At 50.9% G+C, this 26,802-nt stretch overlaps 2 protein-coding genes across 4 annotated transcripts in view; one reads left to right on the top strand and one right to left on the bottom strand.

Moving 5' to 3' along the window:
* The window catches only part of SLC46A1 (solute carrier family 46 member 1), an 18,259-nt gene extending 5,832 nt beyond the window's left edge, over window positions 1-12,427 (top strand). The window contains exons 5-7 of one of the 3 annotated variants that reach the window (XR_011259769.1): window positions 234-329; window positions 7,633-8,225; window positions 11,590-12,427. Coding sequence is in view for 1 of the 3 variants with exons in the window: in XM_069602962.1 (XP_069459063.1) it covers window positions 234-291 (58 nt within the window). In the remaining 2 variants the exon portion in view is untranslated. Of the gene's footprint in view, window positions 1-233; window positions 2,296-7,632; window positions 8,226-10,342 lie in introns of those variants that run through there. The other 2 variants (XR_011259768.1, XM_069602962.1) reach the window with 2 other exon arrangements.
* SARM1 (sterile alpha and TIR motif containing 1) lies at window positions 1,756-26,802 on the bottom strand. Its single transcript, XM_069602961.1, has 9 exons — window positions 25,969-26,802; window positions 16,562-17,180; window positions 13,778-13,990; window positions 13,381-13,472; window positions 13,062-13,297; window positions 10,483-10,585; window positions 10,218-10,407; window positions 4,852-4,973; window positions 1,756-4,762 (listed from the first exon to the last, which is right to left on the bottom strand). The coding sequence occupies exons 1-9, from the start codon at window positions 26,436-26,438 to the stop codon at window positions 4,621-4,623; spliced, it is 2,187 nt and encodes a 728-aa protein (XP_069459062.1). The 5' UTR covers window positions 26,439-26,802; the 3' UTR covers window positions 1,756-4,620.

Below are 26,802 nucleotides of genomic sequence, written 5' to 3'. Positions count from 1 at the left end.
GAAATGTGCTAAAGGGAAGCCTGGACAGCTTCCTGGGATAGCTGTGGCTGGGCCCCATGCTCACCTGACCCACTTGCTTCTCTTTCCCCGAGCCCTCTGTTTTGTCTTCCACCTCTTAGCTTGGGGAGGGAGGGTTACCTGGACCAGCCCACCCAATAAAGCCCATGTCACTCCTCCAGGAGGTGAGGGTCCCCCCCATGTTAAGTCTGAACCTTCTCTCTGGTCTCTCACAGGATACTGGAAAGGGATAATCATTGCCCTGAATTCCAGGAGTTTTCCCAGAGCCCCTGATCTGCCTGGACCCAAGGACAGAGGGCAAGAGGAGCAACGTGAGTGCTGACCAACTGGAAGGAGATGCATCTGGATCCCAGCCCTTAGCATAGCGGCAAATCCCCCCAAAGGGCCATGTTCACCTTGGACAGAATGGTCAACCTGGACCAAGGCCCCTGCCTCATCCACAGCAGTGCCAGCGTATGACTCCCAGATCTTGAATTGTCATCTACTCAGGGCAGGTGGTGGGGGAGCCCCTGTTTGGAACAGGGGTCTGTTTACCCTTTAGGCCATGAATCACACAGAACCCTCCAGGGGAGGGGAGAGGTCCTGACGGAGGGACCAGTTGAAGCCTGAGGGCTGGCACCTCTGCTTCCAGCACAAACTGGGCAGCTCAGAGTGTTCAATTCATCACTCCTTAGTGATGAATATGGTACCTTTGGGGGAGGGACTTGGTGTCCCCTGGAGGGAGAATGCTGCTGTTTCTGGGTGGGAATTAATCTGCTGGGCTTAGCAGTGCCAATCATCATCAGTTCAGTTCAGTTGCTCAGTCGTGTCAGACTCTTTGCAGCCCCATGAACTGCAGCACACCAGGCCTCCCTGTCCATCACCAACTCCTGGAGTTCACTCAGACTCACGTCCATCGAGTCCGTGATGCCATCCAGCCATCTCATCCTCTGTCGTCCCCTCCTCCTGCCCCCAATCCCTTCCAGCATCAGAGTCTTTTCCAATGAGTCAACTCTTCGCATGAAGTGGCCAAAGTACTAGAGTTTCAGCTTTAGCATCAGTCCTTCCAAAGAAATCCCAGGACCGATCTCCTTTAGGATGGACTGGTTGGATCTCCTTGCAGTCCAAGGGACTCTCAAGAGTCTTCTCCAATACCATAGTTCAAAAGCATCAATTCTTCGGCACTCAGCTTTCTTCGTAAATTAGTATAACCACTCTGAAATGAACTTCCTGGCTCCCCCATGGCATTAGGCTATGGGGCCTTGTTTTCCCAGTTTGCCCACCATAGACCAGACAGCAGCAGCTTCTGGAAGGGACAGGAGCCCCCAGAGTTGCCATGAGATTGGTACTGGGCACAGCTGGCTCAGTCCTCATCTGACTGCCCATTGTCTTCTGAGCTTCTGGGAGGCAAAGCGCTGGCACGCTTGCATCAGGCCAGTGGAGAAGCTCTGGGCAGAGCCCTGGCTGCTCATTCCTCAGGGTCAGAGATCCACTCCCTGAAGGCACCTGTCCCAGTCTTCCTGGCTACACCAGCCCAAGCAGAATCAATTTTTGCTACCACTCAGCTCTCTAACACCCCCCATCTCTAGGCATTTCAGCAGGGCCATGTGCTGACACCCTCCCTTGGTACCTATAGGTCAACAGGAACCTGGAGATGGGCCCAGCCTCCCCATATGGTTCAGGAGGCCCAAGTCCCAGAGAATGTGAGGCCCATTTCTAGGGCGTTAGGGAAGCCTGAAATTGAAAGGCAGAATCAGATTGGGTCTTAAGGCACTGGCTTTGATGAGGACCATAAACCTCCAAGCAAATCAGATTAACACCTGACTCTTCAAAACAGAATTGGCCACAGGGCATAGTCCCCTGCTGGTATTCCCGCCCTCATTCTCTCTCACGTGCTCTGCCAGCCAGTTTCCTGGTTAGAAATCACGCAGGTAAAATGGGGGTGGCCCAAGGCAAACCAAGGTCAGTTGTGGCCTGTTACCAGATTCCCATGTCACTGTCCCCTGTCGTGAGATCAAGTGAGGAGAGGCCCCTCTCCTGGCCCAGCGGTGTGGATGTAGGCAAAAAGGCTCTGGGTTGACCTCAGGCCTGGGATCTACTCCAGGTACTGCCTCTGACTCGTATGTGGCCTTCTGTGAAGGGCTAGCTCAGCGACACCCCCCAATTGTTGGTCATGATTCGACAAGTTAGGAAACACTAGATTAAATATTGTTCTTAGATCCTTCCTACCTCATACATTCTAAAATAGAATGCCTCTATTTGTGGGGCCCCAGGAAGGCTAAATGAGTTGGAGCTGGACTTTTGACTTTTGAGTGTTTCTTGGTCATGAGCAAGGTCTTGGTCTCGGAGAGGGGTGGGATGGGGTGAGGCTGACTCAGCCCCATAGTGGGGGTAGCAGTTACAGCCCATCCAAGCAGAAAACTCTGACCCTTCAAAACAATGTCAGAGCAGGCTGGGGGTGGGGGAAGGCTGTTTCTCAGCCCTCTGTCTCAGGAGAGGCTCTGTGAGGCCAGGCCTAGGTGGATGGTGAGGGCCAAGGTGCCCGCCCTGGCTGCGATTGGGGCAGTGGTTGGTTATGGCGAGGGAGGCAGGCCCCTGAATGCACTGGCCTGGCAGAGCGAGGGTTTTTATTTCAGCTGCTCCAGCAGGGCCTGGAGGCTGGGCTCTGATTCCCCAGAGAGAGGAGGCAGGCAGTAGAGGGTGTGCTGGGCAACCTCTCAGAGTACTGCTGGTGAGGGGCCTCCCGAGAGAGTGGAACTGATGGGGAACAAGAAGACAAGGCCTTCTCTGGAGGAGACTCATCACATTATATTGTTACTGCCTCTGCTCTTGGGGGCAACATCCGGTCTGCCTCCGTACCGTCCTGTCCAGGGCCTGACACTGGTGGGCATTCATGAAGCATGAAGGAGAAAGGGTGAAGGGCACTCAGAGGACTGGCTAGTGTGTCTGGCAGGGAGGGGAGTGGAAGGAAGGAGTTCCAAGCCTGGGGCGAGACCTTTGACTGTGCAGATGTGGCTGGGGAGCTCTGAGGGGCCTAGCTTGCATCTGTGGGAGGCAGCTCTGGGACCTGAGCCAGTTGTGAACCCACTGCCCTTGGGAGGGGAGGGGCTGGGCCGGTGCCCGCCGAGCCCATTAGCTGGAGCCTGCATTTATTGGCAGGAGATACTCTCTACCCCTGGTGGAGAAAGGGGCCGAGGGACACTTCTGCTCGGTTATTTCTTTACAGCCTCTGGGTCAGGTGTCTGTTGTGAAAGCCTGTCCCCCATGGCTAGAGTCCTGGGGGCAAGAGGGAAGCCGGCCGTTCTGTAGAGCAACAGCCCCGCCCGGGATGCAGCCTCCTGGATAATTCTCAAGAGAGCAGGGCCCCTGGCCATGGACGGGATGCCAGGAGGCCTGGTCTGCGTCTCTGGTGACTTGGGACACTGGGCACATCATTCAGTTCCTTCTCTGTCAGACAGAGATGATACCAGGTAAGGTTGCCCTGGTGATTAGAGGCCAGGGGGTGAAGTGTCAGGGAAATGATTGACATCTGTGAGGACTTAGAGCCTGGCTGCCTAAGGTACTGAGTGTCATTCCTTGGTCACCAGCTTTAGCCTACCGGGGAGTTCATGAGGAATGCAGGAACTCGGGCCCCACCCCAGGTGTCCTGAATGGAATTTTAACAAAATCCCCCCTTCTTCAGGATCTTGCCTCTCCTCACCTGCCCTGCCTCTCCCCTCCTGGGGGGCAGTGGGTTCACACCTGGGGGAGCTACAGGTTCTGCCCAGGCTACTGCTGCTGCCCCACGGAGCTGCCTCACTCCACTTCCCTGAGTCAGTGGGTGGTGAGCAGCCTTTGGTGGGTGGATGGGGGGCTGAGCCAGGCTGGGCAGAGGCCTGGCACACAGCACCAAGGCATAATAGGTTGGCTAGCTGCACTCTGAGATGCAGCCTCCCCTGCTCAGGCCCAAGCAGGAGCTCCCATTGCACCCGTGAGCACAGGCCACAGCTGCTGACCAGCCTGAGTGAGGGCCAGCTCGCTGTCACCCTGACCCCAGGTGTGGCAAAGGAGGCTGCACATTAGGAAGGCTGGGAGGGGACCTGGGGTCAGGTCAGGCTAGCTACGGGCACTAAGTGGTTATGAGGCAAGGCCACAGGCGGTAGGAAGTGGTGAGCGCAGGGGCCAGGCACACTCTCAGTGGAGACCATGGCTGGCCTCTCATCCCTGGCTGGCTCCCGGGCCCAAGCCCTTGCTTGGTGGAGAAGGGTGGCCAAGGCACTAACCCCTGCTGGAGTTTGCCTGCCTTCACTCCACGCAAGCCGGCTGTTGGCAGGGCAGGAACGGTTAACACACAGCAAACCCTCCTCCTCCAGAACCTCCTCAGAGCTGAGCAGTGACCCTTCCACACTCAAGACAGGAACTGAGGGCAAGGGCCTGGGGGAGGTCTTAGCACCCCCAGGGCCTGGCTTCCCTTCTCTTTGCAGATACTGAGGACGTTGGGTTTGAGGTGGACCATGAGGGCAGGGGAGTTAGCCATTTCCTGAGAAGAGCCCAGGCTGCGTCAGCCCAGGGAGGCCAGTTTGAGGGGCTGTTCCACTGGGGTGGGGAGGATGATGGAAATGGGGGGCATGGCGGAAATGGGGGCTAGGGGCTGGTTAGATGGGGCCCAGGGGGTGCAGTGCCCTCCAAACTGGTGTCGGAGCCAGCAGACGAGTCCCGGGAGGAGCGGCCCTGCAGGAAGCGGATGATCTTCTCGATGGTGGCCTCCTGGTACTCGTGGGACCACCTGTGGGCACACAGGCAGCTGGGTCAGAGGGCTGGGCAGAGGGTGCTGCGGGCCGGGGGCCTGTGCAACCCGCCCCGCCCCCTCCTCACTTGATGGCATTGAAGTTGAGCACAGCCTGCATGTCCTCCGGCAGGGCCTGGGGCTCTGGCCACTCGAAGCTGTCAATGACAGGCACGATGTTCTTGCGGTACTTCAAGGCAGTCGCGATCTCCTAGAGAAAGAAGAGAAGAGGACGGCACTGGGGACCCATCTGGGGGCCCTAAAGCCAGGCAGGCACTGGGAGGGCCAGTAGCCCAAGGCTGAGCCCAGGGTTGGATGCTGGCCCTGAAGTCCACCTTGACTATAATAAATATACACACACACACATCTATCTATCTATCTATAGATATGTGTGTGTGTGTGTAAATACATATTAGTAGATGCTTCCTAGATGGCTCAGTGGTAAAGAATCTCCCTGCCAATGCAGGAGACACGGGCTCGATCCCCGGGTTGGGAAGATCCCATTGAAAAGGATATGGCAATCCACTCCAATATTCTTACTTGGGAAATCCTATGGACACAGGAGCCTGGTGGGCCACAGTCCATGGGGTTGCAAAAGAGTTTAATGACTAAACACCACCAAATATATATATATATATATATATATTCTTGGTGCAGAGCTCCTAAAGCCCTCTCAGATGACCTGGGGATGGGGATCTGTGCCTAGATAGCTTCAGGATGGGGGCTCGTGGCCAGGAAGAGGAAGCTGTGATTAGAAGGTTGGAACTTTCAGTCTCAGCTCCTCTGCCCCCAACAGCTCCAGGATGAGGGAAAAGGGGCTGGATGGAGACGTCACTAGTGACTCAATCGTGCCTACATAATGAAACCTCCATAAAACCCTTAAGGACTGACCAGGTAGGTTGGTGAACACATCTAGGTGCAGAGAGAGTGGCCCAGAGAGGGCATGGAAGGGCATGGAAGCTCCATGCTTCCCCTGCTTACCTTGCCCTGTGCATCTCTTGCATTTAAATGTTCCTGAATTGTATCTTTTATATTAATAATAAACCAGTAATAGTTCTCTCCTGAATTCTGCACATCATCCCAGGTCACACTAGCGGTAGAGAACCCGCCTGCCAACGCAGGAGACATAAGAGATGAGGGTCCGATCCCTGGATCCGAAAGATCCCCTGGAGGAGGGCATGGCAACCCACTCCAGTATTCTTGCCTGGAGAATCCCACGGACAGAGAAGCCTGGCAGGCTACGGTCCATGGGGTTGCAAAGAGTTGGACACCACCAAAGCGACTTAGTGTGCATGCACGCACATCATTCTAGCAAATTATTGAACCTGAGAGGGGTGGTCATGGGAACGCCTTGAATTTGTAGCCGAGACGGACAAGCAGTGCAGATGGCCTGGGACTCGGGACTGGATCTGAGGTGAGGGCAGACTTGTGAGGCTGACCCCTTAAACTAGAGGTCTGTAACCTCCGGGATCTAATGCCTGATGATCTGAGGTGGCGCTGATGCAACAATTAAGTGCACATCCCCTTCCCTGGCCTGTGGAAAAGTTGTCTTTCACGAAACCGATCTCTGGTGCCAGCATGTTCAGGGGCTGCCGCTAAACCATGGCATCTGACGCTCATTCTAGGTGGGTAGTGAGCGTCGGAACTGAATTGAACTGTGGGACAGCCAGCTGTGTGGCGGAGTGGAGAACTAGTTGTTGGTATGGGAAAAAAAATCCCGAACAAATTTTAGTATCAAGAAGCACATCCCACCCCCTGTATCCAAACTAATCCGTCCTGAGCCCTGCCAATTGTGGTCCTTACTTATTTCTCAAATCCCTTCATTTTTCTGCACCTCCACCCCTACCACTGCCCTGCTCCAACCCCGTATTAGCATTAAGCCCCTCCAGGTCTCTTCTCATCCATTCTAGCCTCCTCTCATTCATCCTCCAGGTTGCCCCTTCACCTGGCAGCTCTTTGCAAAATGCAAATCTTATCATGTCACCCCCTACTTTGAATTCATGGCTTCACATGGCTCTTGGAATAGGGTTCAAGGCTCTGTGTGGTTGTCCACAACTTACTCCTCAAACTCCACTCGGCACTGTCTCCTCAGCCACAAAAGACCTCGCAGCCTCTTAGATTTTCCATCTTCCCTCCCTGCACAGGGCCTTTTCGTACATGCTTCTTCCTCTGTCTAGAACATTCTTCCCTGCCCTCTCACCTAGCTAATACCAACTCATGTTTCTGGTCTGAGCTCAATCAGGTTTCTTAGAGAAGTCTTCCCTCACTTTCCCTGACCAGATCAGATGCTCCTCTTACAGGCTTTCATAGGCTCTGCAGCACTTGCTACAGTTGGAAATTTAAATTCACAAGTGAGAAATTTACTTATCTGTCTTCTCCACCAGACATAAAGGCGGGGACAGTGTCCAGGTTTCACTCCCCTTGTATCTCCCGATCTTTCACAAAGCCCTGCCCACAGCCTGCCTTTGCTAAATATTTAACAGCTGAGGGGCTGTATGAATGAATAAAATAGTCCAACATTTGGGGGTTGCACTTTTGAATCATCAGATCTGTGTTCACACCTGGGTTCTCTGACACAGGCTCTGTTATGTGAGGCAAAAACAACAGGCTCTCAAAGCCTGTTTTCTAATTTCTAAAATAGGGGTAATGATGGTTCCTATCTTGTAGGGTTGTTGGGAGGAATAACTGCTATCCCACGGCAAGTGTTAGACTAGCAATTAGCATGCAGTGCGTGCTTAATAAATAACAAGTGTTATCATTTCCTCCTCTGTAAGTGGGGATAATAAAACTTACCTCATCAGGTTATTCTGAGGATGTTGCTATTAATGGGTGCTCGGGTAAGTGCTTACTGAGTGTTTTTTCCTTTCAAGGGGAAACCCCAGAGATTGGACTTTTTGAGTGCAGTTCACTTGTGGTTTTCCATATTGATTACCCGCTAAAAGTGTGGCTTCGGGGAAAGTAGTTTCAAAACCAGAAGCAATTAAGCACTAAAACCAACCAAGGAGGGATGATGGAGCCTTTGGGACTGGTCCAAGGCGAAGGCTCCCACCACCTGCCTGCTCTCCCCTCCTTGCAGTCAGCTGGAACAGTGAGGGATATCAAACATCCTTGTGGAACAGAGCCTTCCTGGGGAAGGAATCTCTAACTTCAACCCCGACTGGCTTCTGGGGAACCTCTCCATATTACAACTGAGAAGAAGGAAGCCCAGCAAAGCGATTTGCTCCCAAGTCATACACATGTGAGCCGAGACTCAAGCATTCTGATTCCAAGTCCAAGGCTATTTCAGCCAAGTTGTCTGCCTCTCTGCTGATCACCTGGGTGAATTCTGGCCCTGCAGCAATTTATTGGGGAACCTTCAGACGTTTGTTTCATCCATTAAACAGAAGCAAAGACAGAGATCTGTGCTCACTCCACAGATTCAGAGGCTGGCCAAGAAATGACTTGCTCAAGATCAAACAGCCAGGTAAGAATGAAAACTGAGTTGAGTCTTCTGACCTAATAAACCTAGTAGATATGGATAGAGGTCTTGTTCTAAAGCAGCCAAGGAGACAAGAGTATGCCCAGAATGACTAGATCATATAAAAATTGGTGTCAGTGTAAAGTCAGGTGGGTAAAATTCTTACTTGCTATAAGAACGTGGAGAATGGAAACAGCGTCAAGGGAGACTTCAGGGAGGACGTCCATTCTCCCGCTCATCTCAGCTTATCAGAATCATCTGTTTGATCACTGGCTCAATTATTCTATAAAGTCTGCCAGAGCCTACTTTGTCCCATGCATGGTTTTAGGCATCAGGCATCACGAACAAGGCAAGGTTTGTGCTGTCATGGAGCTCACAATGCTCCTCTTTTTCTCTCAGAAGGCTGCCTGCCACCTACGCTAAGCTGTGATTCTCCAGGGTGTCTCTCTGACCCAGAATCCCCTCCCCAAACCAAACCCAGTGTTCAGCCGCTCCTACACCCTGGAGTTGGGAAGAGATGCAGACAGTCACTCTGGTGTCAGCTGAATCCACCCCTCAGATCTGAGTCATAGGACAAAGCTACATCTGAAGAAAGTGCATGGGCTTTGGAGTCAGAGAGACAAGAGTTCAAAGCCCAATTCTGATTTCTGCCCCAGCAGGGTGGCCATTAGAAAAATTATTCTACTTCTCTGAGCCTCAGTTTCTTCATCTGTAAAATGAGAAGGCAATACCAGTAATAATGTAGGTTTTCGGCACTTTTCTCATGCCTACCTTTGTTTTTTGCTCATGCTGTTTCCCTGCCTCTGATGCCTTCTCTTCCACTGACATAAATTCTTTAGACTCCTCAAGTTCTGCTTCTTCCATGAAGTCTCTGATTTTCCAGCCCTTGATGCTCTTTCTGTTCTTCATGTTCTTATAGCAAGTAAGAATTTCACCTACCTGACTTTACACTGACGCCAATTTATATATGATCTAGTCATTCTGGGCATATTCTTGTCTCCTTCGCTACTTCAGGACAAGGCCTCTATCCATATGACTACTTCTTCCCTTAGCCCTGGTCCCAGTTTCTGCTGACTAATGAGTAATGATTAATAATCTACAGATGTGATACCCATCCATCCATCATCCATCCATTCTACAAGTACTCAATAAGTTTTACTATGTGTTACGCACTCAGGATACAATGGGGAAATTACGCAGTAGTAATACTCACAATAATTATATTAACAATAATAATTGCTGCCATTATACAGCAATTATGTGCCAGGCATTCTGCTAGGCACTTCACAAATTTTAGCTCTTTTAATCCTTATAACACTACCCTAGGGAGGTAGGTACTATAATTTCAGTAATAAACATGAAACTCAGGAATTAAGTCACTTGCCCAAAGCCAGACCCAGGATTTAAACTCACAGCTTTGCATTCTTAACTTTTCCACTGTGCCTATCACTATGCTTCCCTGCCTCCCTTCCCTCACAGAGGTTATTTTTCAAAGCATGTTGTTCCCTCTCTGACCCTCACAACAGTTCTATGAGGTGAACAGGACAGGTAAGTTATCCTCATTTTGTAGATGAGAAAACTGGGGCTCGGTGAGCTAAGTAAGTTGCTACAGTCCTAGTACAGTCACAGCGGTGGCTCCTGACTTCCAGCTGGGCCATGGAAGTTGCTGGCATATGCAGACAAGAAAGAGAATAGACCACTAGTGGGAAGCTGCTATGTAACACAGAGAGCCCACCCTGGCACTCTGTGATGACCGAGAGGGGTGGGATGGGTGGGACACTCAGGAGAGAGGTGACATACATATATAACTCAGACCGATTCATGGTGTACAGCAGCAACCAACACAATATTGTAAAGCAATTATCCCCCAATTTAAAAAAATACACCGAAAATAGCAGAAACATATAAAAATAAAATAAAACATAAACTAAAAGGCTGAGAGGGGAAGCTGAGCCTGGGCCACAGGCCAGCTCTGGGGCCGCCGAGGCCGGCACTTGCCTTGTGCACCCAGTCCTTGCAGCCGTCGTCTTGCATGCACCTGTCTAGAGCCCCAGCCGACAAAACCAGCACAAAGTTGCGGGCCTCCATGATACTCTGGATGAGCTTGTCCTTGAACTTGCCAGCTTCTAGCTTCTCCACGTCGATGAAGACACTGAAGCCGTGCAGCTGCAGGTGCACCTTCAGGAGGCTGCCAGAAGGACCAGGGTCACTGCCGGGACCTCACCCCGAGGCCCCAGGCTGCCTGCCGGCCCGCCCCCCTCACCTGGCCAGCTGGGAGCCTGTATTCCGCCGGTAGCTGATGAAGACGTCTGGAGTGTCCCCGCCGGGCTTGCCACTGGTGCAGGGCAGCGGGGAATGTAGCATTTCTGAAGCAGACAAGAGACGGCTTGGTGACGGTGGGCCTTTCCCATCATTCACCACGAGGTACATCAGCCCCTGCACACCCAGCCCTCTCGGCCCATCCCAGGCAGAGTGGCTTGCTCCCAAAATAGAGAGGGCTTCCCTGGTGGTCCAATGGTTAAGAAGCTGTTGGCCGATGCAGGGGACACGGGTTCAATCTCTGGTCTGGGAAGATCCCAGATGCTGTAGGGCAACTGAGCCTTGAGAGCCACAACTACTGAGCCCGTGCTCTGCAACAAGAGAAGCCACCTTAATGAGAAGCCTGTGCACTGCAACGAAGAATAGCCCCACTCACCGCAACTAGAGAAAGCCCACGCAGCAGTGAAGACCCAGTCCAGTCAAAAATGAATAAGTAAATAAATAATCCAATTTCGAGTGTGTCACTGCCCCCGCTTAAAAACTGTGCACGAGTTCCTACTCCCTACAGAAGGTGTTGGTAAGCTATTTTTGCTGAAGCACCCTCTTGTTTTTAAAAAATTAAATCTCAGGGATGTATTGGGAGCTGCAGTGTAAAAATGATAGAAATTAATCTGCTTTGGTTCAAGCAAAAGAATGGAGCCAAAGCCCAGTCCCTGTCCCCTGTGCGAGCTTAGTGCATACTTAGTGAATGAATGGCTGAATGAAAATAATCAATCTTCTTATACTAGTCAGACAACACTCACAATGTCGTCTGTTTATGAGGTAGCAAGGCAGAGATTGAAACCCCAGTTGTCATTTAATGACTCTAATAACCTTAGAAAATGTATTTAAATCTTAGTTTCATTATCTGTAAAATTAACACCTACGATGGAAATGTTCTTTATCTTTAATTCAGATAGTGGTTACACAGGGGTAGGCATTCGAAACTGTTCAAACTGGACACTTTTAAAGTATACCTCTTTTATTCTTTACAAGCTGACTTAAAAATTTAACACCCATGGCACAAAATGGATGTAGAGATGGAATAATATCTATTTAACACTCAATCAAGGGCTTCCTTGGTGGCGCAGTGAAGAAGAATTTGCCTGCCAGTGCAGGGAACATGGATTCAATCCCTGTGCTGGGAAGATTCCCCATGCCGCGGAGCAACTAATGCCCTGGCGCCTTGAGACACGACTGCCGAGCCGGTGTGCCGCAACTACTGCAGCCTGCGCCCGCGAGGGCCTGTGCTTGGCAACAAGAGAAGTCACCATGATGAGAAACCTGAGCACCGCAATGAAGACTAGCCAGCTCACCGCAACTAAACTAGAGAAAATCCGCGGGCAGCAGGGAAGACCCAGCACAGCCAAAAATAACATTTTAAAAGCTTCATCAGGACCTGGTCTATAGCAATTGGTGATATACATTAGCTATATAGTAAATTAAATTAATAAATCAAGAGGGCTGCTAGAACCCTAGAATTCACCCTGACCTCCCTAAAGCACCCACACTTTGTAAGCTGTCGGGTAATAGGATAAGCCCCTTGCCTTCCCACCCGCATCCCCTGTATGCAGCCCCCAGGCAGTCTTACCTCCGCACTTGTTCACACTGCTCCCTCCACCTGGACCCCTCTTCCTGCTACCACCATCCCCTCTGCCACCCCCAGTACAGCCTGCAAGACCCGGGCAGCCCACCCCACGTCTCCACAGCCCAGGCCTGGGCGCACAGGATAGCTGGTGCTTCCTCTAGGCTCCCACTGGAGTCCTAGGCATGCTACCCGCTGCCCTCACGTGCTTGTTCATATATCTGCCTTCCTCCCACCCTCCTACCCACCTCAGACTGGGAACTTGGTTTGTTTTGTTATTTCACAGTAATCACTCATTTGCATTTAAAAAAATTGTATCATCCAATCAGTCAGCTCTTAATACTATAGATTTTAGAGTAGAAAAGTCATACTGTATACTTCTTATGTCAAGCTTGCGTTGATTATGTTTATGAGATTTGTGCACACTGTGGGTGGAGCTCATTCATTTCCATTGCTGTCTCAGTTTCCTTCCTATGCGAATGCCACCCGTGATGGTCATTCAGGTTGCTTCTAGCCTGGGGCTATGAGAAACACAACTGCTTAGACTGGGAACTTCTTGAGGGCAAAGTGCATGTTAGCCACTCAGCCGAGTCCGTTTTTTGTGACCCCATGGACTGTAGCCCACCAGGCTCCTCTGTCCATGGAATTCTCCAGGCAAGAATACTGGAGTGGGTAGCCAGTCCCTTCTCCAGGGGATATTCCCGACTCAGGAATCAAACCCGGGTCTCCTACGTTGCAGGCATATTCTTGACGCCGCGAACTACCAGGGAAGCCAAAGTGCAACATACTCATCTTTGCATCCTCAGAGCGTGTGTGGCACAGCCGACATGCTCAGTCAATCAATCCATCAGTCTGCAGTGAGGCTCCAAGTCCCCGCGGGGCGTCTCCCCTCATCCCTCCAGGGCTGGCGCTGGGGCCGAAGCTGGGGCAGGGGTGGGGGCCCAGGTGGGCAGGCTCACCTCTGGCGGCTGTGAGGATGCGGGCGCGGTGCACGCCCAGGCCGATGCCACAGTCCTCCAGGAGCTGCTGCTCGGACACGCGGTGCAGCAGCGAGCGGTCCAGGCCGCAGCTGACCAGGCCGTAGGTGTATTGGCGGAAGCGCGGGTCCAGGCTGCCCAGCCAGTCAGCCAAGTTGCTGCGGTCGCACGTTGCGTAGTTGGCGAAGGTCTTGAGCTCCGTGAGCTCCCGGCGGAACCTGCACCCAGGGGAGGAGAGGATGCTGAGGTCTTGACCGGGGAGCGAAGGGGGGTTAAAACAAGCGGGCTGGAGGCTCTGTACCTCTTGCGGGTGATGCCTGACTTCATGTCCAGGTCGGTCTGGAGTTCCTCGTCGGTGAGCCGCAGAAGCAGGTCTCCATCTACTTGCTGCTTCTGGAGGACGGGTCAGATGTGAGAGGCCCCCCTCCTCAGCCTGGGGACCCCACCCAGCACAAGATCATGGGGAGGGAGCTGGAGATGGCGCTGAGGGAGGTGGATGGGACCCAGATGAGAACCGTCAAGACTCAGGAAATGGCTGAGTACAGGCTCCCCACCCCGAGAAGGCCACCCCGGTTGCCTCAGGCGAGCGGTGCCGGGATGGGGCGCTGTCGCCTGTGTGCAGGGCGCCCCTAGCGGCCACGCGGCCCTCGGGGATGCGCTTGCTCCGACTGCCAGCCGGCGACCCCGTGCAGCTCTACCCGGAAATTCTCGCAGTACTGGGAGAAGCCGATCTGCTGCAGCCACGTCTGGACCTCGGCTTCCTTCCAGCTGGGCACGCTGGGCAGGATGCGCCGCGGCACCTCCTCGCCCAGCAGGCGCAGCGCTCGCTTGGCCAGCGCCGACGTGGTGCCATTAGTGGAGTAGGAGACGAGGCGTTTCAGGCTCTGGATGGCACCTATGTCGCTGAATACCTGGGGAAAAGTGTGGGGAGAGGAGGTCTTGGATGCACCAAATCACCAGCCACCCGGAACATGCCTGGTCCCTCCCCTCCCCTCTTCTCCCCGCTGTAACCACACTGTTTCCGCTTGCCTTGCCTTCATCCAATGAATCACTGGGTACTGTGAATTCCCCCTCCTGAAGCTCCCTCAGCTATTCACCAGGTCCCCCTCATGTCTCCCATCTACAACTGCTGCTGCCCTGGGATAAAGGCTAGATCTCAATATGGCTGCCAGCTTGGGCACCAGGCAGCCCCTCACCCCCCTCCCGCCCACTAATCCCTCCTCCTTCCATCCCCTTTCACCAAACCACCCACCCATGGAGGCTCTCCCTCCTCTGGGCCTCAGCTGTGCTATTTTCAGACCCTTAGATTTTCCAGCCTGCTTGTGGGAATCCTACTGATCTATTGGATCCAGATTGGTTGGCACCTCCGCCATGCAGCCTGTTTTGATTCCCTCACAGCTGGGCCCACACGTCCAATTAGACCTTGTGCCACACTCTAAATGCCATTGTTGTTAACTGATAGTGCGACTTCCACTGGACTGGAAGCTGAGGTCATGTCTTAATCATCCCTGGGGTCCCATAATTGGCACACTGCAGGGCACTCACTGTGTCTTTATTAGACAGTTCTCACTTGGCCTTGCTGGGAAAGAGGTGCCAGAGTTGGTGGTCTTGGCTTTTGCCCAGACCCCCTCCTTGGGGTCCTCACTCTGTGCTTCCCTTTAAATCTCTCCTCCCAAAGCAGAATGGCCTGCTTTGTAACACCAGTCCTCCCATGGCCCCACGCTGGGTGCAGAGAGGAGAATCAGAAGCTCCTGGAACACCAGACCTTGGTAGAGGCCTCAGAGACCCCTAACACAATGATCTCTTCTGGATCTATGGGAACACACACAATGGGTGGCAATCACCTGTGAGACACATTCCTCTGATGCCGCCTGTCCAGCCCCAGATGACCACTGTCATACAGACAGAGTCTGTCCATGCAACATGCACCATTCTCTGTGCACCAGGGGTCACTAACCCCCCAAACCTCCAGAGGAATACAAAGGAAGGAGAGTGACATTATGTGAAAGTAAAAGTCGCTCAGTTGTGTCCAACTCTGCGACCCAATGGACTGTACCCTGCCAGGCTCCTCCATTCATGGAATTTTCCAGGCAAGAATACTGGAGTGGGTTGCCATTTCCTTCTCCAGGGGATCTTCCTGACCCAGGGATCAAACCTGGGTCTCCTGCATTGCGGGCAGACTCTTTATCTTCTGTAATATTTAAAAAACAAATCCTAAAAACTTTTGATAATTTAACTATTAGTAGTCTCACATCCAGGGTAAAAACAGCTGCTGTGGTCTACTCCTTCAATTTTCCAGAGGACAAACATGAGACAAATAAAGGCCCAAGACTTCCCTGCAGTCAAGTGGTTAAGACTTCAGGCTTCCACTACAGGGATGTAGGTTCAATCCCTGGTCAGGGAAGTGCTGCTTGCCATGAGTTTTAGCCAAAACTTTTAAAAGGCCCAGAGAGGGGAAGCCAGGTACCCAAGGTCACACAGCAAGTTAAAGTAGAGGGCAAAGGCTGTGGATCAGGCCCTGAGACTGGGAACCCCTTGGGACTCAAGTGGAGTTATCTGGCTGACACACAGATGTCCTGCCCCAAAACTGTCTCTATACTCCATCTCCTTCCTAAACTCCAGAGCCAAATGACAAAATGGCCCACTGGAGTGCCCCAGCTGGTCATTTCTGAGACACTTCAAACTCCAGGTGTTCCAATGAATTCACTTCCTGCCTACTCTGTCTCACTGAGTTCACCTTATTTCAGTACCTGCTGCCACCACCCACTGGGCAGGCTGTGTCCAAAGCCAGGAGCCAACCTCTGATGCTTCCTCTTCTTCATCCAGCCACCCAGCAAGTCTTAATTCTATCTCTTCAGTACCTCTGGACGGAGAAGGCAATGGCAACCCACTCCAGTACTCTTGCCTGGAAAATCCCATGGGCAGAGGAGCCTGGTAGGCTACAGTCCATGGGGTCCCCGAGTGTTGGACACGACTGAGCGACTTCACTTTCACTTTCATGCATTGGAGAAGGAAATGGCAACCCACTCCAGTGTTCTTGCCTGGAGAATCCCAGGGACAGGGGAGCTTGGTGGGCTGCCGTCTATGGGGTCACACAGTCGGACACAACTGAAGTGACTTAGCAGCAGCAGCAGCACCTCTGAAATCTGTCTGCTCTCTCTGCCTCTCCTACCATGCCCCAGACCTGCACCATCCCAAGTGCCTCCTGCACGGCCTCCTATCTGACCCCCTGGCCTCCAGCCTCGCCCTTGGCAACACCAACTCTTTGCAGCTGTCAGGAAGGTCTTTGTCAAATGCTGGTGTCCTCTGTGTAAAACCTTGGTCTTGCCTTCAAGGCCACAATGACTAGTCTCTAATCTTTCTCCTTATTTCACCTAACCCTTATTTATACTTCAAGTCCCAGTTTAATGCCATTTCTTCCAGGAAGCCTTCCCAGATCTGTCTAATCCCCCATCCCCACTCCACCCTCCACCCGCACCCACCTTGGTCTTGCCCTGCCGACTCTTGATGGCTGCCTCCGCACAGAGATAGAAAGCCCCGACGCACTGCACCTCCAAGCGCGAAGAGTCGAGCAGCTGCACAAGACGCTGCAGGTCGTCAGGGGCACGGCCCTGGCTGGTGTCACTGGCGTCCACCATGCAGCGGGCGAAGTGCCCGGGATCCAGAGAGGCCACGAGCGGCTCCACGAGGTCCAGCGTGCCGGAGTGCTCCACCTCGCGCTCCACCTCCTTGTTGGTGGCCAGCACGGCCACGGCCAGGCAGGCGTGCAGGCGCAGCATCTCGTCCTCCTTGGAGAAGGCGAGCGGGAAGAGCCACTCGGCGGCACGCTTCTCCACCATGCGCCGCTGCACCGCCTGGCCCCCGTGCAGCGCACAGTTGGCTAGCGCCAGAGCGCAATGACGGAGCAGCGCCTGGTCCGTGCGGCGGCACCAATACAGCACCGCGTCCAGGCCGCCGGCTGTCACCAGCTTCTGGCACGTCTCCTCCGAATGCTTGAACATGTGCTCCAAGATGCCAGCCATACTGCGCTCCAGCTCCACCGGCTCACGCTCCTTTGCCAGGTTCAGGATCACGCCCAGCCCAATGCGCGCCACGCGGTCCCTGCCGAGAGAAAACACGAGGGAGAAGTGGAGTTGCTGAGGCCTGGGGTGCTTGTCTTAACCTCACAGGGGTCACGGCCTCATCAGTTATCCCCTCTGGGCCTCGTTATAGTGTCAAATAGGACATGAGTCTGGGCCTCCCTGCCTCCCTCACCTCCTTCACTTCCTGCTCTGGTGCTGTATGCTTAGTCTCTCGGTCGTGTCCGACTCTTTGCGACCCCATGGACTGCAGCCCACCAGGCTCCTTTGTCCATTCCATGGGATTCTCCAGGCAAGGATACTGGAGTGGCTTGCCATGCCCTCCTCCAGAGGATCATCCCAACCTGGGTCTCCAGCATTACAAGTGCATTCTTTACCTACTGAGCCACTATGGAGAACCAGACTTCTCTGATTGTAAGGATACTCCATCCTGGCCACCGGCTTTCCAGGTGGCGCTAGTGGTAAAGAACCTGTCTGCCAATGCAGGAGACGAAAAAGACTCAGGTTCAACCCCTGGGTTGGTTTGATCCCCTAGAGGAGGACATGGTAACCCACTCCAGTATTCTTGTCTGGAGAATCCCATGGATAGAGGCGCCTGGCCAGCTACAGTCCATAGGGTCACAAAGAGTCGGACATGACTGAATGCGTATATGCATCAGTAAGCATTGCATGCTAGCATGCATCCTGGTCGCATCCATTGCCTCCAGGACACATTTTCCTGGAGTAGCAGTATGTGGGGTGGTTTAAGAATTCTAGCTCTAGGGACTTCTGTGGTGGTCCAGTGGCTAAGACTCCACACTCCCAATGCAGGGGGCTGGGGTTCGATCCCTGGTCAGGGAACTGGATCCCACTTGCTGCAACTGAGTTAACATGCCAAGACCAAAGATTCCACATGCTGCAAGGAAGACTGAAGATCCTGCATGCTGCAACTAAGACCCAGCTGAGCCAAAAAACTAAATAAAATAGTTTAAAAAATCCTAGCTCTAGAGCAGATCCCCTGGGTCCTGGTAACTTCTCTATTGTCTACTAGTTGTGCGACCTTGTGTACCTTCCTTCATTCTTTTCCTCATCTCATAAACAAGATAGAAGCAATTCCTACCCCTACGATTATTATGAGAACCAATGTAATAATCCATGTAAAGTGCTTGGCACAGTACCTGACTCATGGAAAAGACTCCATAAATGTTAACTCTTTATCATTTGAAGTGTCACTTGAAGGACCCTATTCTTGGACTTGCCTTTCAATTTCTCGTCACTCTGTGCTCTGTGACTGGAGTGTATTTATTTATTCATTTAACAGATCTTTTATTGAGGACTTACGTGTGCCAGGCACAGCACTAGGGGGTGAAGTTAAACAGTGACAAAGAGAGACTGGAGTTTATACACAGCTAATATGGAGACAAATGGTAAAGTCAACAATGTGTGAACAGAATAACAGTTATCTGATCAAAATGATAGCAAAACCAGGTGACATAATGGAGAGTGCCTGGGCAGAGGGATATGTTTAGGGAGGTGACATCTGAGAGTTAAATGTCCAGAGACCCCTGCTTGCAAGTATCTGGAAGATAAATATAAAAAGCAGAGAGAACAGCGAGAACAAAAGCCCCAAAGCCGGATGAGCACGGCATTTTCCAGGAAGAGAAAGAAGATCAGAGATATTTGCAGTGTCTAAAACCAACAAGGAAAGATATAAAATCAATAAAGGATTCATATGTAGAAAGGATATATAAATAAATATTCAAATCAACATACAAAAGGCAGTAAATCCACCAGAAAAGGGGTGAAAGATACAATCGGGGAATTACAAAAGGAAATTCAGAACATTAACAAGCAACTAAAGAGATGCTCTAATTCACTAGTAATCAGAGAAATAAACATTAAAACAGCTATCACTCTACACCCATGAAAGGGGCAAAAAGCAGGAGTTACTTCAAGTGGTTGAGTTGGAAGTTTGAAGGGAAGAGGGAGGAAAGAGTTCTGGGGGTCTTTTGAGCCAGCTCAAAACATTCGGACTTCATTTTTCTAAAAAATTTTTTGTTCATGTATTTATTTGTATTTTAGATTGTGTTGGGTCTTTTCTCGCTGCACACAGGCTTTTTCTCTAGTGTGACAAGCGGGATCTACTTTCTAGTTGTGGTGTATGGACTTCTTGCTGTGGTGGCTTCTCTTGTGGAGCTCCAGGCGCACATGCTTCAGAAGTTGTGGTACTGGGACTTAGTTGAAAACGAGGCATATGGAATCTTCCCAGACCAGGGACAGAACCAGTGTCCCCTGCATTGCAAGGCAGATTCTTAACCACTAGACCACCAGGGAAGCCCCTGAACTTCATTCTGACAGCAAATGGGGAGCCACTGAAAGGTTTTCAAGAAGGGGAGTGACCTGGTAACACACGGATTTTAGGAAACTCATTCTGGCTGTTATGGGGAAGACAGTCAATGGGAGAGAGCTTGGAGGCCAGGAGAGCAGGCAGGAGAGTTGCCACACTCCAGCAGAGGTGAAAGTGTCCTGTCTTCCTGACTTCCACCAGTGATGCCCCTCAAAGACTTACAGGCCCAGCCAGCCATCAATTCCTTGCCCAGGGAGCACCACAGCGACCACAGTGCTTGTGACTCTGAGTCCACTGCAGGGCCCAGCTGAGCCCAGAACATGGCCTGAGGCCAGGACAACTTTGCTGATCTGATCACTGAGCTTCTCTGCAGCCCAAAGGAACAGATGGGTTCCAATCATCCACTCGGGCAGTCAGCACTACAGTTGTTCCTTTAACCAATGAGAAAGCCAAAGCTCAGAGAGGTTACATGGCATGCCCAGGGTTACACAGCTGGTGGGAGGCACAGCTGGGATTTAAATTCACATCTGTTTGTCTTCAGGCCTCAAGATCCTTCATCTGCACTTTGTGCTTCCAGAACAATCTGACTATATATACTCCAAGTTTATCAGAGCCAGGAATTGCTTCAGTTCAGTTCAGTTCAGTCTCTCAGTCATGTCCAACTCTTTGCGACTGCATCAATCGCAGCACACCAGGCCTCCCTGTCCATCACCAACTCCCGGAGTTCACTCAGACTCATGTCCATTGTGTCAGTGATGCCATCCAGCCATCTCATCCTCTGTCGTCCCCTTCTCCTCCTGCCCCCAATCCCTCCCAGCATCAGAATCTTTTCCAATGAGTCAACTCTTCGCATGAAGTGGCCAAAGTACTGGAGTTTCAGCTTTAGCATCATTCCTTCCAAAAAAATCCCAGGGCTGATCTCCTTCAGAATGGACTGGTTGGATCTCCTTGCAGTCCAAGGGACTCTCAAGAGTCTTCTCCAACACCACAGTTCAAAAGCATCAATTCTTCAGCGCTCAGCCTTCACAGTCCAACTCTCACATCCATACATGACCACTGGAAAAACCATAGCCTTGACTAGACGGACGTTAGTCGGCAAAGTAATGTCTCTGCTTTTGAATATGCTATCTAAGTTGGTCATAACTTTTCTTCCAAGGAGTAAGGGTCTTTTAATTTCATGGCTGCAGTCATCATCTGCAGTGATTTTGGACCCCCAAAAAATAAAGTCTGACACTGTTTCCAATATTTCCCCATCTATTTCCCATGAAGTGATGGGACCAGATGCCATGATCTTTGTTTTCTGAATGTTGAGTTTTAAGCTGACTTTTTCACTCTCCTCTTTTACTTTCATAAAGAGGCTTTTTAGTTCCTCTTCACTTTCTGCCATAAGGGTGGTGTCATCTGCGTATCTGAGGTTATTGATATTTCTCCCGGCAATCTTAATTCCAGCTTGTGTTTCTTCCAGTCCAGCGTTTCTCATGATGTACTTTGCATAGAAGTTAAATAAGCAGGGTAACAATATACAGCCTTGACATGCTCCTTTTCCTATTTGGAACCAGTCTGTTGTTCCATGTCCAGTTCTAACTGTTGCTTCCTGACCTGCATATAGATTTCTCAAGAGGCAGGTCAGATGGTCTGGTATTCCCATCTCTTTCAGAATTTTCCACAGTTTATTGTGATCCACACGATCAAAGGCTTTGGCATAGTCAATAAAGCAGAAATAGATGTTTTTCTGGAACTCTCTTGCTTTTTTGATAATTCAATGGATGTTGGCAATTTGATCTCTGGTTCCTCTGCCTTTTCTAAAACCAGCTTGAACATCTGGAAGTTCACGGTTCATGTATTCCGAAGCCTGGCTTGGAGAATTTTGAGCATTACTTTACTAGCATGTGAGATGAGTGCAATTGTGCGGTAGTTTGAGCATTCTTTGGCATTTCCCTTCTTTGGGATTGGAATGAAAACTGACCTTTTCCAGTCCTGTGGCCACTGCTGAGTTTTGCAAATTTGCTGGCATATTGAGTGCAGCACTTTCATAGCATCAACTTTCAGGATTTGAAATAGCTCAACTGGAATTCCATCACCTCCACTAGCTTTGTTCGTAGTGATGCTTTCTAAGGCCCACTTGACTTCACATTCCAAGATGTCTGGCTCTAGATGAGTGATCACACCATCGTGATTATCCGGGTCATGAAGATCTTTTTTGTACAGTTCTCCTGTGTATTCTTGCCACCTCTTCTTAATATCTTCTGCTTCTGTTAGGTCCATACCATTTCTGTCCTTTATCGAGCCCATCTTTGCATGAAATGTTCCCTTGGTATCTCTAATTTTCTTGAAGAGATCTCTAGTCTTTCCCATTCTGTTCTTTTCCTCCATTTCTTTGCAATGATCACTGAAGAAGGCTTTCTTATCTCTTCTTGCTATTCTTTGGAACTCTGCATTCAGATGCTTATATCTTTCCTTTTCTCCTTTGCTTTTCACCTCTCTTCTTTTCACAGCTATTTGTAAGGCCTCCCCAGACAGCCATTTTGCTTTTTTGCATTTCTTTTCCATGGGGATGGTCTTGATCCCTGTCTCCTGTACAATGTCACGAACCTCATTCTATAGTTCATCAGGCACTCTATCTATCAGATCTAGACCCTTAAATCTATTTCTCGCTTCCACTGTATAATCATAAGGGATTTGATTTAGGTCATACCTGAACGGTCTAGCAGTTTTCCCTACTTCAATTTGAGTCTGAATTTGGTAATAAGGAGTTCATGATGTGAGCCACAGTCAGCTCCTGGTCTTGTTTTTGTTGACTGTATAGAGCTTCTCCATCTTTGGCTGCAAAGAATATACTCAATCTGATTTCGGTGTTGACTATCTGGTGATGTCCATGTGTAGAGTCTTCTCTTGTGTTGTTGGAAGAGGGTGTTTGCTATGACCAGTGCATTTTCTTGGCAAAACTCTATTAGTCTTTGCCCTGCTTCGTTCTGCATTCCAAGGCCAAATTTGCCTGTTACTCCAGGTATTTCTTGACTCCCTACTTTTGCATTCCAGTCCCCTATAATGAAAAGGACATCTTTTTTGGGTGTTAGTTCTAAAAGGTCTTGTAGGTCTTCATAGAACCGTTCAACTTCAGCTTCTTCAGCATTACTGGTTGGGGCATAGACTTGGATTACTGTGATATTGAATGGTTTGCCTTGGAAACGAACAGAGATTATTCTGTCGTTTTTGAGATTGCATCCAAGTACTGCATTTCAGACTCTTGTTGACGGTGATGGCTACTCCATTTCTTCTGAGGGGTTCCTCCCCGCAGTAGTAGATGTAATGGTCATCTGAGTTAAATTCACCCATTCCAGTCCATTTTAGTTCGCTGATTCCTAGAATGTTGACGTTCACTCTTGCCATCTCCTGTCTGATCACTTCCAATTTGCTTTGATTCATGGACCTGACATTCCAGGTTCCTACGCAATACTGCTCTTTACAGCATTGGACCTTGCTTCTATCACCAGTCACATCCACAGCTGGGTATTGTTTTTGCTTTGGCTCCATCCCTTCATTCTTTCTAGAGTTATTTCTCCACTGATCTCCAGTAGCATGTTGGGCACCTCCTGACCTGGGAAGTTCCTCTTTCAGTATCCTATCATTTTGCTTTTTCATACTGTTCATGGGGTTCTCAAGGCAGGAATTGCTTAAGAAATCTCTAATCCAACAACACCCTCATTCCTGAGGCTCAGTGAAGGGAAGGGCATGTTAAAAAGCAACAATTCAGAGAGAGAACTTTATTCTTTTTTTTTTAGGAATTCTATAAGGACTGTATTTTACTTTTTGATGAGGATCATATTTAAAGTCTTTATTGAATTTGTGATAATGCTGTTTTCTTTTTTCTTGTCATGCAGCTTGCAAGCTCTCAGCTCCCCAACCAGGGACTGCACTCAGGTCACGGCAATGAAAGCCCAGGATCCTAACCACTAGGCCACTAGAGAACTCCTAAGTTTTCATTTCTTGAACCTCAGCCCTCAGCTTTCTCTATGCACTTGGCATCTTTATAGAGTTGAACTCTGCACTTATTATAAGAATTAGTCACTCAATTCCCAATTCTTCTGTAGCCTTAGAGGCCTTAGAAGTCTAGGTTCAAATCACAACTTGAAAGGAAGGGTAAACTACACACATATACACATAGACAAGCCTGTATATATACTGATAATACACACATATATGCAAGTGCTTATATATGTACAGACTCTCTCAGGAAAGACACACAAGAAACTCATTTCTCCAATTTGCCTCCAGGGAAGGGGCCTGGATAGACAGAACTTTTAAGTGTATACCTTTTTTGTACTTTCCATCGAATTTAAGTGCAATAATTTTTTTCCCCTTTCTTTCTTTGTTAAAACACACCCCCTCCCCTCATTCACTGTGTATTCTTGGAAAAGTCATTTGCCCCATATGGTCTTCTGAAGGGGGCAGGCTGTGATTTTATTTATTTGGCTGTGTCAGGTCTTCGTTGCAGCATGCGGGACAGGGGATCCAGTAGCTCTGAGGCATGTGAGATCTTAGTTCTCAGACAGGGATCAAACCTGCATGCCCTGAATTGCCAGGTGGATTTTTAACCGCTGGACCCCTGGGGAAGTCCCCAGGTCGTGAATTTAGAGGACTAGCAGTGAGAGTGTGGTGGGACCAGGCTCAGAGGGCCTTACCCTGTAGGGCTTCTCCTGGTATTTCAGGGTCAATGAACCTGTGACCTAAGCCCCCAGGCAGTAAGTGTGGCAGCACCCCGGGGAGAAGAGAGCTGCAGGAAAGAGAACGGCAAAAGGAGTGGATACACCGATGGAAGAACCTCCTTTAAGAGGAAGCTGGTTGGTGGAGGAAGGAAAAGATTTCATAAACACAAATTCTCAGTGTGTCACCACACTCTTTCCCGCCTTGCCCTTTCAGCCTCCTCTCCAAGTAGGAGTGGGGGAAATTCTGCCTTTCTCTGTGACGATTTTGATCTTTTGATCAGAACCTGCCTCAGTGGGTTCTGTCCTTGGTCCTGAAGTGATGCCAACCAGCATGTTATTTCTTGGAACCAGAGACATGGTTAGTGTGACTCCTCTTTCAGTAATTCCGAACCAGATGAGGATTGCTTTCAACTTTGAAAAATAGTGCTATTTGCATCTTGAAGGCTTCCTTTTCTTAGGGGGTTGGCTGTTGCACCCTTTCTCTAAGAGTTCAGGTTAGAGCTGCCCCATCCTACATACAGGACACACCCTTGGGCCCTGGCCCATCACATCCAATGAGAGCCTGCTCCATTTGCTAGCCCTTCACATTCACAGCCCATCTCCATCAGGAAGATTAATGACTTACTGAACAACCCTAACTTGGTCTTCCAACTTAAACTGTTTTATTCATGCATTTTTGACAGTTGTATCATTTCCACCAACCACAAGGCTATCTTTCCTTTTTGAAAATGCCCGTTATCCATGTCCATCACACTTGTGAGAGCTTCATAAACGGACAGCGACCCTTCCAAAACCCTTCTAAACGTGAGGGGTCTGAGAATTCAGTGTGAGACTGGAGTGTGAAAGTCTAGTCTGCTCCGGCATGAGAGGGGAGAGAAAGTGGGTTGGGATCCTCATATTCCAGGAGAGATTCTGAAAGACAGGAGAGAGGGGCCACCAGGCTTCAGTTGGACCCCGCCTGCTATATCTTGGTTCGTGTGGGGAAGATGCAGCTGCCTAGCTCCACACTTCAGCCCCCCCTTCCCCCACCCATCCTCTCAACTGAAAACCTCCTGTTCCCCATTAGCAGGCAGAGTATGAGATTATGTCTGCCCCTGTGACATGAAACAAAATGAAAGAGAAAGCAGGAAGTGGATTAGGGGTGACATGAAGGCAGCAAGTAATCTTGCTGCTGCTGCTAAGTCGATTCAGTCATGTCTGACTCTGTGCGACCCCATAGACAGCAGCCCACCAGGCTCCGCCATCCCTGGGATTCTCCAGGCAAGAATACTGGAGTGGCTTGCCATTTCCTTCTCCTTAGGTTAGCGCTCATTTCAGCCTGGGAAGAGAGGAAAGGTATCCCCCCTCCTGTTTTCTGAGCAATGTGTCCTCCTCTCTTAGTGGGAGGGAGATGGTATGGCAGAGTGAAGGTTATACAAAAGGATACCCAGTCCAAGGGGAGAAGGACTGTGGGTTCAGAGGATCCCATTTCCATCCTCAGAACCAGGGACAGATTCACGACCTACTACTCCATTCCTCTCTCCCTGTCTCATTCCTCACCCCACCAGCTCTGGGAGTGAATGCTGACTGCACCATTAGTTCACTCTGTGACTGCTGTACAAGTCATTAAACTCTTCCAAGGCTCAGTTTCCTCATCTGTAAAATGGACACGCTGGTTCTCAACAGGGATATAATGCAAGGATTTGTGAGTTGAGGCAGGAAAGGCACAGCGCAAAGCACTGGAGACCCAGGCGACCCCACATCCCGTGGCGCCCTCCGCCCCAGCCCGGCCCCCTCACCGGTTCTCGGCCACCAGGATCTGCTCCAACAGGCGGGCAGCCTGCACGCGCGTCTCCAGCTCCGGCGCCTGGAGCAGGTGTAGCAGCAGGTCCAGGCCACCTTCCAGGCGGATAGCGTCGCACAGGCCTTGGGCTACCTCGCGGCCCATGGCCGGTAGCAGCCAGGCCTCCTCCACAAGCTGGAAAATTTCAGTTAGGCTGGCTCCCAAGGCCCGCACGCTGCCTGCCTGCTTCAGCGCCGAGAGCGCCTGCTGCAGCTCGGGCAGTGCGCGCTCCAGGGCGTCCTGCACCTCGGTGCTTCCCCCCGGCGATACAGCGCGGGGCCTGCGGCTGCCCGCCACCCACCATTGGCTCGCGCCGGCACCCCCGTCCGGCCCCGGCACCGCTAGCCGCTCGGCGTCCGGCCGTGGGCCCGACATGGCGAAGAAACGGCAGAGCTTGTAGGCGGAGAGCAGCAGCGTCAGGACCATGGGCGCGGGGCTGCGGGGAACATCCCCTGTCTGGAGGGGCGGGGCCCGGCGGGGCGACCGAGATGCAGGAGGGAGGGTGGAGAGAAGGGGACCAGGCAAGGGCACCGAACAGAAGTTTGGGGAAAGGGTGAAAGCAGGATCTGGGACTAAGAGGTTGTGGTGGGGGACGCAGGGCCCAGCTGTCGGGGACAGGCGGGAGGAGAGAGCGGGAAAGGCTAGGAAATTGGACCCAGGCGCGGGAGGGTTTAGGAAGCAGCAACTAGAACAAAGAGTGGCTCCAGTTCCTGTTAGGTTCGCTGAGATGCTCTGCAGCAGCCCCACCCCTGAGAAGCGGCGGACCGCGAGCCGACACCCCTCCTCTGAG

This window comes from Ovis canadensis, chromosome 11, assembly GCF_042477335.2.
Source record: "Ovis canadensis isolate MfBH-ARS-UI-01 breed Bighorn chromosome 11, ARS-UI_OviCan_v2, whole genome shotgun sequence".
NCBI lineage: Eukaryota > Metazoa > Chordata > Mammalia > Artiodactyla > Bovidae > Ovis > Ovis canadensis.
This window is presented reverse-complemented; position numbering and strand designations above follow the sequence as displayed.